The 14,064-nt window shown below is 36.1% G+C and overlaps 2 protein-coding genes across 2 annotated transcripts; one reads left to right on the plus strand and one right to left on the minus strand.

Annotated features, from left to right (window-relative positions):
* Positions 1-7,939: 7,939 nt before the first annotated feature.
* Positions 7,940-8,932, minus strand: LOC102218190 (vomeronasal type-1 receptor 3-like). Its single transcript, XM_005802191.2, has one exon. It carries the CDS (start codon positions 8,903-8,905, stop codon positions 7,940-7,942), a length of 966 nt encoding a protein of 321 aa, XP_005802248.2. The 5' UTR covers positions 8,906-8,932.
* A 3,888-nt stretch (positions 8,933-12,820) lies between these two features.
* LOC102217930 (vomeronasal type-1 receptor 1-like) lies at positions 12,821-13,861 on the plus strand. The gene has a single exon (XM_005802190.2). The coding sequence runs from the start codon at positions 12,821-12,823 to the stop codon at positions 13,760-13,762; it is 942 nt and encodes a 313-aa protein (XP_005802247.1). The 3' UTR covers positions 13,763-13,861.
* The last annotated feature ends 203 nt before the right edge of the window (positions 13,862-14,064 follow it).

The raw sequence follows: 14,064 nt of genomic DNA on the forward strand, positions 1-14,064 counted from the left end.
AATAGGTTATGTAAACCTTATCTACAAGGAAAGCTTTGCAAGTCTGATCAGGACTTCTACCACGTCATACCAACACCAGATTCAGAAGTATTTACAAGCCTTTAAACAGACTTAACGTTTGCAGTAGATGCTTATTTTCATTTAAGTCTATATTATTTCATTTTTTGTGAGTTGAAGTCATTTCTCATACCAATCAGTATGAATTCAATCTTTAAAAGTGCTTAATCACAGTGTGACTCAAAACTCAAATCCAATATGGCTGCCATTTTCTTAAGATGTAGCAAAAGCGACAGAAATAAACTGTTTGTTCATCCTTCCGAGTTTATTTGTCAATCTGTTTATGAAATAAGTTTACAAACATTTTCCTCTCATGTTTGAAGTAGGAGTGGGCATTTATCTTATTGTATATTATTTACAGTGATAATTTTTTATGGTAATAAAAATTTGATTAATCAATGTCATCATAAACTCCAGTTAATAATGTTTATAAAAATAGTGCTTGCATTATAGTTTTGAGTTTGGAATATTTTAATATATCAGATATCCAGTGCTTTAGTTCCACACTAACATTTAACTGGAAAACTAATCTCTGTTTCATCAAACTGAAGACGTTTCAAGAGGTGTTGTTGCAGATTAAATGTGAACTGGTGAGAATGTCCTAAAAGAATCCCACTTTCAAACTCTGAGCTATTCCTTTCTGCAAATCTTTCTGATAAATGGCCCAAATTTCTTTGGAAAGCATTTGTAGTAATGCTTTAATTTTTTCCGTTCTGGTGGATTGAAATGAAGCCACTCCTGTTTATTTTCCTGTTGCCATAGTGCATCATTGTTTTAGAGCCCCAGGCTTTATCATCTCACTCTCTCATACACTCTGTAAGGTTAAACTTAATGTTTGTTGAGCCACTGTTCTAGAACACAGCTCCAATCTACAGAATACAATTATGTTTCAGAATTATGACAACAAACATGAAAAAGAAAAATGCAATATACATATGAGTTTTATATGAGTAAAATGTGTTTTGTTTGTTTTTTTAATTTGTATTTTTCTCATTTACCTGTGGGAATTAGATTGTTTGTGTCAACACTACTTATTTGAAGTTTGAGAGTTTTGTGCTCAAACTGGCTCTACGACTGAACATCACAACAGCATCACTTACTTTGCATTACATAAAAACCAAACACATTGCTGAAAAAACTATTCTGTCCTCTAACACATTTCTTCAGCTTTTGCTGTATTTGTTGTATCATTCCAGTAAAATGAGTAATTATAAAATACAGTTTTCATCTATTAAGGAATCAAATTACGCAAACACACCTAGCTCTACATAGGTAAGAAGTGATGACCTGCTAAACTTGTTAAAGGTTTGTGCCTCTTTCGCAGCAACAATTTCAAACAAGCATTTAAGATAACATATAATCACAGACTTTTGCAATGAAGAATTTTCAATCCAGTCTTTCTTGCGCAATTAAATAATTTAATCCACAGCAGAGAGTTTTTAAGCATAAATTGACTGTTCAAGGTCGTACTATGCACAAAAGATCTTAAGTATAGGCCATTCATAAATCTTAATTTTTTTCCTTCATTTATTTCCCAAAAGGATCATCAAGAATGTTTTTTAGCAAATGTGAGACAAGCCTTTGTGTTTACTTTTTTTTTTTGTCAGCAGTGTTGAAGCTATTTCTGTCTGCTCTCATCCTAACTGTTGAATATCAACCAAAGTGATGCCTCCAGTGGTTTAAATGGTTTTCTGGATGCCTTAATGACCTCCTGGATGAATCTTTGATGCATAGTTGAGGTAATTTTTGTTGACAGGCTACACCTGGGAAGGTTAATTTCCATATTTTCCCCATTTGTGGATAATGGCTCTCACTGTCATTCTCTGGGGACCTAAAACCAAAGAAATGGCTTTGTAATTCTTTCCAGACTGACAGATGCAATTGCTTTGTTTCTAATCTGCTTTTGAATTTCTTTAGATTGGGACATTTTGAATTGATTTTTGAGATTTTGCAGCCTATTCTTCATGTTGTCAGGCAGATTCTTTGTAAGTGATTTATTGATTATAGCAGAAATCAGGTCTTGATAAGGGTAGTGAAAGTAGACTCAGATTTTCAAAAAGATGTGGGCAATCATAGTTAATTCAAACTATTTCTTTACAACGGTTGGTTTAACTTTCCCTTAATTTAAAAAAATCCTAATTTTAAAACAGCTTTTGTTTTTTGCCTCATATTGTAATGTGGTTGACTATACAAAATGTAAAATGTATCAAAAAGCAAAAGTAAGACATCGGTAGGATGGCAAATATTTTTCAGAGCACTGCAGTCGATGTATGTAGAGGCACAAATGGTACATTGTTGACAAGGATTAGAGTTCTGTATGTCTCATTTACTGTGTTTGTGTAAAGTAATACTGCCGCATTTCCTGAATGACTCAACAAAATGTTCAAAATTTCAAACTGTGATTGTTTCACAATCCTTCATTGAGTTTGGTTCACCTTAAAAAAAAAAAAAAGGTGCTCTGAGCAATCATTTTGTCTCCCGCCTTTGAAAAACAATAATTTAAATAGATTCAAATCTGGATTTATGCCTTCTCATAGCTTTTAACATGACTCAGAGTCCCCCAGGGACCCAGGATTGGCTTATCAACATATTAATCCCCTCAAACTGATGTTTGGTTGAAGCCTGTTTTTGGTCTGACACACACTTTTTTCTCTCTTTTGCTTTCAAATATTGCCTTGATCTCAGAGAGATTACCTGTGTGAAGATGAAACAAAAATACTTGGAAAAAAATCACGTGCACATTTTGAGAGAATATTGATGTAGCAACCACTGATGCTTTAGTTCAAGTCGGGGCTTGTCTTTGCTTTCATTTCCGCCACTTCAAGCTGTCTCCCTCCACATTGCTGGTGAAAGAGTTTAAATATTCAGTTATTCTTCAGAAGTTCCAAACATCTCTGTGCTTGTTTTCCCTGTTTTTACTCAACATTTTCTTGCTATTATCTTTTCTTTATAAGAAGCAGTTTTAGGGAAGCAGAGCATGTGTTCTCTGAGTGGGGGGCCAGTCACCATCATTCCACTCTCACCAAGTCTTGCGAATACTGTATGACTATACTGATAGTTTCCTGATAGTCTTATTGCTTCACTCTTCCTGCTTCCATGGAAAATTCAAGAGTTTTACATTATCATTTTTACATGCATGGAATAAATGGTTTACTTTTTACATTTTTTGCTAAATAAAATTAGATTTTGTCATGTCACAACCACAAACTTCAAAGTATTTTATATTTCAAGAATGTATGTATTTGAACAACACAAAATAGTTCATAATTGTGATGTGGAAATAAAATAATACATGGTTCACACTTTTTTACAAAGAAAAATCAATAAGGTGCAACATGTATTTGTATTAGGACCTCTTTATTTGGATACCCCAAAATAAAATCCAACTCCATGCTTCCAAAACTCACTCTTTTTTAAATCACACATCCACTAGCTATGTGTGATTTTATCTTCTCTTCCGTGAAGCTCGGAAAGGTTTGTTAAAGAACATTATTGAAAAAACAGCATCTTAAAGACATTATGAATACAAAGCAGACGGATTAAAAATAAAACTGTGAAAACGTTTAATGCAGGTTTAGATTATAAAACAGTATCCCAAGCTTTGAATATCCCACTGAACTCAGTTTGATCCATTACCTGAAATTTTAAATAGTATTACACATCAGCAAACCTACCAAGACATAGTCATTATACTAAAGTAATTTGTTATGATGATATGCACTGACACAGAGACTGTGGCTAATTGCTCCCTTGGACTAATTTCACTTCTCACCTTTACAGTTTTACTTAAAAAATGAATTAAAAATTAAGATGCTGCACTTTTAGCTTCAGCTGATCACAGTTTTTATCTGTTAAATTAGAGTTCTACAAGTGGCTCTTTGGCTCATTCAATGTATTCAACAACAAAAATACCACCCTGTTTTTGTTTGTTTCAGTCTGTTGTTTTGTACCCACATAAAAAAAAAACACCCCCACTTTGGTAAATTTGTACCAGAACTGCCAGGTAGTAAAATCTGCAGATGGAACAAAAGTGTTTTTTTGGACTCCACAAATGTGGTTTTCATGAGGGGTTTCAAGTAAATGTCATATGGGGGACAAAGCAAATGCATGGAAAACAGTGCTATGGTAAGATGAAACCAAAATGTAACTTTTTAGTCAACATACTAAATTCTGTTGTTGGTGAAAAAGTAAAACTTCACATAATTTTGAACACTGTGAAACATGGTGGTGGCAGAATCAAGCTGTGTGGATGCCTGGCTTAAGAAGAGATGAGAAAGCTAGTCAGAATTGATGGTGAAATGGATGAAGCTAAATACAGTGTGATCCTGGAAAATGAGGTTTAAAGGATATGAATACCGTACTGTAATCTAACATAGTCAATTTTGAGCTCTAAAAAATCAGGATTTAGAAAGTGTGTTTAATTTTGATACAGATCTACAGTTCAAAATTTTAATTAATGACTTTAGGGTTGACTGTGACAGACAGATTTTATTTCTGAAAATACCAAGGCAAGCTGTTTCTCACTGTCCTTTATGCTTAATTAATAGTCTGCTGACTCTTGCTACTTTACTGTAGGTAATGCTTAAAGATGAGAGCACCATCAATCATCTGCTTAATCCTACAAGCTGGCCATATTTCATTGATTTAATACAAATTTGACTTACTTCTTACCATACTGTATTGCTGAAGTTAGAACTAGTCAATGCCTTAATGTGCAGATTCAAGTATCTTATTATTGTTTTCTTTTAAATAGTTCTTTGGCTTTGTATTTTGCTCCAGAACAGGCGTCCTTGCTTGCATGCAGAGCAACATTCCTGGCAAGTTGTAACATGACTGTGAGCCTGAGGAAATCAGTTAAACCAGGTGGATGCAAGAGAAAAACTCACAGATAGTCATCTCTGGATCATATATATTTTTCAAAAAGGAATCGAAATTGTAAATATTTGCTGGCAGCTATTGGGTCAGACTTTAGAGCACATTACTCTGAGGTATTTTAGCTGTTGTTTGCATATTTAAAGAACAGATGCGAGTTCTAATTTGTAATTCTTCATTTCTCTATCAGTTCTGCAGTCAAAGATCATTTCATTGTGTTGATTTATATATCAGTACAAAGTACTTTCTGTCTCTGGCTTCTCTTTGACAAATAAATCCTGTAAACAACAAGCCTAAAGAAAAATCCCATAAATGGAAACAACAGAGACGTTATCAGTGAACTCAAAAAGAGCTTATTACAGCAAGTCTCTCATTTGCACCAAACCAAATGTAGCTTAGGATGTGTTAATTAATGAAACAGGAATAAGCTCCAACTGTTTTAGTTATTTAAACATCATCAGAGGCATATATTAGATTTTTACTTTTTTGAGATCCAATTAGCTAAAACTTGATATAGAAATAAAGGAATAAAAATTACTCTGCTTATTCTAAAAACATTGATTTCTGAATGTTTTTGTTTCGTCTTGCTTGCTTTGTGCTGTTGCAGTGTTTTGCTCCTGTTTGCACCTTGTAAATGAATTTATCATCAACTTTGTCAAACTGGTAAAAAAAGTTTTTTCTGCGGGGGAGGAGATGTTTCTGAGTTAACATTCAATTGCAGCAGGGTGTGGATTTGCTCCCAGGCAAAGAAAAGGGGGGGTTGGTTCAACCCTTCTTCTGCTTTGCTATTGGTGGACAGAGGGACAAAAAGATTTGTACCTGGTGCAGGTAAACAGATTCACGTCAGGCGCGGCACATCAGCAGTCCTGGAGTATCAGCTGGCAGGATTTTGAGATTTTTGTGTAACAAGACACTCCGGACAGTTCTGACAGCTTTTTTGCACAGGTTTGTATCTGTATATTTTGCACACACGCAAATAGGATGAACCTGTAGGTTTTCAGTTTTGCTAAAATCCACTCATTTTCTAATTTCTCTGTATGCAGGACGTTTTGCTTGGAAGGTAGCAAATTCTGTTTTCTATCCAACATTAAGATAGAATGGAAAAAAATAGACAATCTACGGTGAGAAATGGAAGGCTAGTAGGAGGTTGCATTTGTGCTTGTGTGATCATGTTAAACTGCCTTCAGCATTCTCCAGGCTCAAAAGACTTCAGAAAAACAGAAAGGCGTGACAACAGGTCTTGTCTTGTGCGGGGAGAGGCCTTCCTGACGCGCCCTTCACACACAGACTCAGACACTTGAACATACAGCCTGATGGAACCTGTTCTTGTGTCTTTGTTCTCTGTTTTAATGATTTGACTTTTTTTTCTCCTTACAGGAAAGCCCTGAAAGGACAGATCGGCATCCAGTATTCCAACTGCAGGGTCCCGAATCTATCCATGTATTCTATCCTTCATTCCACCGGAGTCTGTCTTAAAGTGCCAATCAGATTTCAGTGGTTTGAAGAGTAAAACACATGAGATTTCTCATCTGGAGAAAGAGCTTTGAGAGCAAATATGATAGGTTTTAACATTTGAAACTTTTAAATTAAAAGTAAATGTTACTCTTTGATGTGACCTTTAAATGTTCTTCATTGCTGATGTCATCTTGTTGGTAAATGCAACAGTTCTGCACAAGCACTGCAAGGGTTTCTCCTCTCTCTCCTCACCTGCAGATTAAAAGTGTTACACCGATTTCACTTTAGAGTTACTTCAGGATAACAGAGACCTGGCAGAACCATTGAATGTCTCTGGGCTGTCAGTGACGGAGGTTGTTATGTCCTTGATTCTCTTATCTCGCAGCATTATAACTCCAAATTTCTTTCACTGCCACATCAACTGTGAACTCTCCATACCTTATAACAAAATGAATAATAAAATAAAATAAAATTTTGTGACTCTTCTTCATCTTTTGCAACATTTTACAGCTTACATATGATTCAGACAGACATTTTCAGGAATAAATGGAATAATTCATTATTGTGAAATGAACATTTTAGAATGTATTGTTCCAGCACTCCTTTCTGCCAGACAGGACACATAAAAAATAGAATGAACATTTTATTTTATGACTGAGCTATGAAGAATGTACTTTTGGAGTCAGGTTTTCAACCAAATCTGAGTGTGGCAATTAACCTGCCTGATTATCACGGAACATTTCCCACATTCTATTCAAATGCTTAATAATGGCTAAATGGGGACTTGGAAGTCATTTGACAGCAACATGAAATATAATTTGTACTGCTGGTACATGAGAAATAAACCAGGAAAATTAACACACTTTTAGATCAGGGGAGATGTAGCTGCCACTATTTTCTTTCATATAGAGGGACACATAATGTCAAATACAGTGCTAGAAAATTTGTAAAAATTATAGGAAAAAGTTCCAATTATCTGCTCTTATTTTTTATAGGTATGTGCTTGAATAAAATTAACATTTTTGTTTAATTATATAAACAATCGATAAATTTTCCCCATATTTTAAATAAAAATTATTTCACTGACAATATATTGGCTCCAATAAAACAAAAAGTAGATATTAATATTTTTTTTGACAACACCATTCTAATGGTTGTTTTAAAGTTGAGAAATCAGTGTCTGGATTTTGCATTATAGTTTTCATGCGTGCTGGCATTAGTCTTTCACTTTACTGCTGGGGTAGGGTGATGATCTAATCAGTATCAAATGATGATTGTCAAACATTTAAAAATCATAATTTTGGAAAAAAAAAAAAGGTTGCTGTGATCATTTTTTTTGTTATTTTACAGAGCTGCAACTTGCTTAATAACTCCTTAAAAAAAACTCCAAAAATTCAACTCTAGAATGTTCTAACAGAGATGAAGTAATTCTTGTCAGAAAGTGTGATTTCAACAGAATAACCTACACATGACCCAGATATTAGAAAAGCTCAGTTTCATCTCAGCTTCGGTTTCACCTCCAGCCATGTGTGCAATCGACCGTCCCAGATTGCCCTCATATAGAATGAAGGTGAGCTGTTTTTCCCAGCAAAGGCTTTTCCTGTGCTACACACCTCAGCCTGCTGTTCACCTTCCTGTTAGACACGATGATAACCAGAGGGCTCAGCGCTGCGTACAGCGAGGCGAAGAACACACGCAGGTCAGAGATCAGCGAGGAGCTCATCGTGTGCCTCAGAGTGAGTGTGTACACCCAAAGACAGTTATCAACCCCATAAAGAACAACATAAATTGTCACGAGCACGACTACGACTTTAGCAGCCCGCTGCTTGGAACCACCGGTACCTGAACCAGCATGGCCAGCGCCACGGAGCCCCTTAAGGTGTTGGCTGTGTTTGTAGAGGAGAACAAGAATGATAAGGCTGGTTAGAGTCATGAGGGCCATAGGCACCACATCTCTACTCACTTGTATTGCCCCATAAACCTTTTTGAGGATATCTGATGGGAAATTCACATAACAGAATTCCACGTTGACAGCGCTTGTTGCCACAGCAGTCACATTCTTGGAGCTCACAGAGAACAATATGGCCCCTGCACTCAGGCTACTATGGAGGACCCAGAGGAAGACGAACACAATGGGTAAACTTTGGGCCACTAAGGTGCGGAGAGAGGCCCATTTTGATCCAGGAGGGGCAATACTCAAACATTGATACGCACTAAGAAGAAAGGTAAGCCAGATAGAGAGGGCCCTGGAAGTTCGGTAGATGAAGATCACACCTTTGCAGCCAATGTCTCCAAAGACATTGGCCAGGTGGAAGGACGCCAGTGTCTCCATCAGACAGCGTACAAGCACCACCACCAGGTTGGTGCAGGACAGATGCAGGACAATGGCGTCTGCTGCAAGGAGACAGCTCTCTTGAAGGATAAGAAGGAGGAAGGCAACAATGACCGCCATGTTCCCAGGAACTCCAACAACGGTGAGCGACAGAAAGAGCATCCCGCGGATATCCTCATTAGATGGCATTCCTGCAGAGAGGAAAAACAATAAATAAAGATAGAAAATCATTCAATGATATTTTACAAAATGTTGAATGTTTAAAGTTATTCAAGCTGGTCTCAGAAAAAAAACCTTTGGTGGAAGTTAAAATCCCACCTGATGGCAGGTAAGGAAGGCTGAGAGCTCTGAAGCTGAACTTGTGCCTGACAGACGGTGATCCCATCATGAAGTCAGTAGACTTTTTCTTTCTTTATACCTGGAGACAGGTAGCAGCTGTTGGTTCTGCTTTGCATGGTCCATTGACTTCTCTTCCCTCAGCCTCCAATTACTTGAGATCAATCCAGATGACTGATTCTGTCCTCTCACTGGGTTTAGACAGACCAGATTAACATGAAGAAGCCACTGATTGTTCTCATTTATATGGTACAAAACACTTAGAGCTGACAGCAAGATGGTAGCAAGAGGAAGAACATATTAGAGCAATGTTTTAGTGTAAAAAATGATCAGATAATTTATCAATGTCTATGTTTCACCAAGTGGAAATGATTTTGTTACATATTATTATGTCTTATTTTTCACTTTTCCAATTAGTTTCTAAATACTTTTTTATAAACACCATCTGCTTTAATAATTCATTAGTTTAGATTCCTTCAATCATTTTTAAATGAATTACAGGTTACATTAAAGGTTCAGTTACCTTTCAATACCACAGTGCCCCCCAGTGGAGAGATATAAAACATGTCACATCCAGCATCGTCTTAACATTAAGTTATTTGTTTTTGTTTTTTGTTGGGTTTTTTTATTTTTTTTACCATAACAACATATCTTAAAATCCAACTTATTGCTGTGGTATATATCCAAAGGCAATAAATCTTTACAATTGTGGATGGACACGTCAATGCAAGTAGGTGACATAATTTACCTGCAGGTCCCTCTGCAGGGAATTGGAAATTAGTCTTTAGGTGATTTCTCTTGGTTGTGGCCAAAACAGAAATAAAAAGGGACTTCCCTGAAAATGCCTCAAAATACCCCCGTTGAATGTTAAATGTTTTCTATTGGACTTCCCCCTTTAAATTTATATTCTGACATAAATAAAGTGGCACAAGTAAAAAAAAGAGTAGCCTTTTTATAGCACCCTTTTTACAACCTTACTTGAGTAAGAATAATGTTGAAGTTGTGCTACTACTACATGAATGCTATCTTTGGATTAACTGCTCACTTCTTTGGTGTTCGGAATAGCTTTTAGTGGGTTGAAATGCTACATTGGTTTTGCTAATAATCATCTATTTTGGCAAAATAAAGAAATCTATTTAGACGTTTTATGTTTGTGAAATTTTACACATTTGAATATGACTGAATCCCACTCATTTATTTTGCTAGTGTTTTAAAAAATAAAACACACTAGAAAACACTAATTTAAATGAGTGTCTAAGAGGTTCTAGGGAACATATTCTTACATAAACAAGATGAAATAATGTGCCATTGTCCCCTTCAACTCAAACTAAGTATAAGAGCAAAAGATTCCTTTTCACAAGATGTTGCACTGATATAGAAAATCGATCACAAGTGTAGCAAATTTATATCCCATTGCACATTTATAATCACCAGCTGTTTTATTCTAGATATGACTTTTATAATTAATATAAAAATGTTACATTGTTATAGATTTAATTATTATTAAATGTATTTTTGATATAATAATTATGATGGCAATTAGAGAAAAATTACTTGCCAGGAGGAAAGGGCCTCAATAACATCCCTCAGGGAAATTCAACAGGACGTGTTGTATTCCCCTGAGGAGAACAAGCTTCAACATGCCTTTCTAATTAACTCGCTGAACATGTAAACATGTGAAAAAGAACACTAAGGAAGAGACTTTCTCTAATGATGATTTTTTTTCCATAGAAGACTCCCGTGAGAAAAACAACCATCCTAAAAAACAGTTAGCATTCAAAGCGACGGTTCCAGCTGATGGACCCTGAACTCTCTGTGCATTTAGAGGAAAATATGCGGCTCACATGCTATTCTCCACTTTCACTGAAAGAATCCCTTAGGTACATTTCAAACTGTGGAGGCTTGCATTTTAAATTAATACTGACCAGATTTGCTTCTGCCCCTAATTACTGCAAACAGGTATTGTTACATACCTGCAGTTAATTGTCTTGCTCCTCTGTGTCTCTTTAATATGCTCTCTAGACATAAAGTCAGAAAAGACCACACAACAAAGCACCATATGTCCTTTCGTAAAAACTAATGGTTGTACACAAAAATTACACACTGTTTCGTTCCCTTGTTGGTTAACTGTGTTTTCCTTCTCTCTCTGGTTTTATGGAAAGTGAAAAGCAAATTTCATAGAACCAAAACAAAACTGGAGGCATGAAAAACAGTTGAACTTGTCATATGGTTACATAAAGCAGCACAGCTAAGTTGTTATAATGAAAAAGAAGCATTTCTTTTAGCAAGGATGAATCTTAAGGTGATTCAAATATTTTACACATTATTTTATTTTACATAAATACATTATTATGAAAATGTATTTATTTATAAAGGAACTCTTTATTAAAACACAAACACATCTCTATATGTACTATTTATAACTATTTACTTATTGTTTTGATTTGTTGTGTCCACTACAAGATTATTTTGTTCAATGTAATGTCAGACAAAGTTCATGACAGTCACAGAATACCCTAAATGTTGAACATATTGAGTGATGATTAGCACTCAATATATTCAATATATTTTTACTCAAGTAAAAGTAAAAAAGTAGCTATTTAGTAAAAATGCTACTTAAGTACTGAGTACCAGATCATAACAACTGATTTAATAATAATGCCATCAGACAGGAAAAATAAACAACTACATGAAGTTATGTGCAAATTCTGGTCATTTAAAACTGAAACTAAAAGAAGAAAAATAAAATAAATGACATAATTACAAAATAACAAATATTAAAGCAGAAAAAACATGTTTCCAAATCAATTTCTCCATATGAAACTGAGGAAGCTATTGCTTACAGTAGTGTACACATTAACAATGTGTAGTGTTTAGTGTATCTAATTAATCTCCAAATGTCTTAACAGGCTCAGCAAATGGAAAATAACATTTAAACAGCCAAGCTTATATTAAAACAAGACGTCTCCCTTTAACATAAACTATTGGTTTGTATCTGTCTCATGTATTTTTGGTTAAAATATTCTTGTTCATTATTCAGCAAAGTTACTGGCACTGGGTGGAGAAATTTATGAGGATTATCATAACAATAATATTCACTAGCAAAAATACTCAAGTAAAAGTATAAAATATGAGTAGGTTAGAACTACTCTGAAAAGTACAACTTTTCCAGATAAGTTGCTCAAATAAATGTAACTGAGTAAATGTAAGTACCACCCACCTTTTTTCATACCGAGGGTGAGATAAAATACCAAAGCTTTAACTTATTTGATGGCTACCTCTAAAAATAAATCTTATTTATTTTATTCCTGACACATAAAATAGTTTTAACAATATCCTCCTCAGAAATGTGTTCATTAAGAAATCATAGTAACAGGGAGATCAGGGAAATCATTCTGTAAGCATCCCAGTTTATACTAGCCGCTACTGTATTATAATAAGTCAAGTGTTTTGTTTGTGACTCTATTCCTCTGAGACAATGTGAGTCAAAGTTAGCTTATTGCATTAAATTGCCAAACTGTAAGCTGAATCTTGGCCAGCAGTCTTGAGGGACCTTGAGGATTATAAATTGTCTCTCACAGGCTATTTGGCAGCCTGTTTACTAAAATACTTTTGTTTTTTATCCGTAGCTTCAAGCGAGAGTAAGGTCTATCAGATTTGGATTATTAAGGTTTGTTTCACATGATTTAACTAAGATTTATGTGGTTTGCATCAGATGTTTTTGTCATGCCTACTGTTTAAACCTTGTCTCATGCAGGTATTGGTGGTATGGATCTCTGTGTGACTATCAAAGGGGTCTCCTTCCTCTTGCAAACAGGCCTGGGCATATTGGGGAACGCTGTTGTGCTTCTGGCGTACGCCAGCATAATCTGTACTGAACCAAAGCTCCTTCCTGTGGACATGATCCTTTGCCACCTTGCCTTTGCCAACCTGATGCTACTGCTGACTCGTTGTGTGCCACAGACCATGACTGTGTTTGGGTTGAAGGATCTTCTGAATGACCCTGGTTGTAAGGCGGTGATCTATGCCTATCGCATTGGACGGGCCTTGTCTGTGTGCATCACCTGCATGCTCAGCGTATTTCAGGCCATGACAATAGCCCCTGCAGGGCCCAAATTGTCCAAGTTGAAACCTATGCTTCCCTCTCTAGTCCTTCCAACCTTTGCAGCATTGTGGCTCCTTAATATGGCCATTTGCATTGCAGCTCCGTTTTTCTCCATGGCTCCACGTAACGGCACCATCCCTGCATTCACCCTCAACCTCGGCTTCTGTCATGTGGACTTCAGAGACAATATGTCCTATGTTATTAACGGAGTGGCCGTCTCTGGGAGGGATTTTGCATTTGTAGCCCTAATGTTGGGCTCCAGTGGGTACATCCTCCTGCTTCTGCACCGCCACAGCGAACAGGTGAAAGGGATCCGTCGCTCTCATGGCAGCAGGTCAGAAACTAGAGCGGCTAAAATTGTGGTGACCCTGGTGGTTCTCTACGTTGTGTTCTTTGGCATTGATAATGTGATCTGGATCTACATGTTGACGGTGTCAAAGGTTTCACCAGTAGTGGCTGACATGAGGGTGTTCTTCTCCTCCTGCTATGCCTCCCTCAGCCCCTACTTTATCATTTCATCCAACAAGAAGGTCAAGAGGAAGATTGTGTGTGTAGCAGAGCACGACCAACCGTTAGTGGACACTCAGGAGTCGAATGAGAAATGACTCTGTCTCTGCCTTGACAGCCTGCCATCTAGGATGCATTGCAGCAAATCTATAAAACCTGTTTATCTTTTAGCATTTTTACCAAGATAATTATTTAGTACTTCACTGGTCCTTCAGATTTCTAAAATACTGTAATGGATTAGGTTAGTTTGAGTAGAAGAATACAGCATTTTTACAACAACAAAATGAAGATGAGATTGTAATTTTAAATGTAAAAGTTGTTTGTGCATGCATGTAACGTATTGTGGACTAACTTGTTAATTATAAAGTTCTAATAATTAAAAGAATCTCTTCCCAAAGGA

Source organism: Xiphophorus maculatus, chromosome 20 (assembly GCF_002775205.1).
Source record: "Xiphophorus maculatus strain JP 163 A chromosome 20, X_maculatus-5.0-male, whole genome shotgun sequence".
Lineage (NCBI taxonomy): Eukaryota > Metazoa > Chordata > Actinopteri > Cyprinodontiformes > Poeciliidae > Xiphophorus > Xiphophorus maculatus.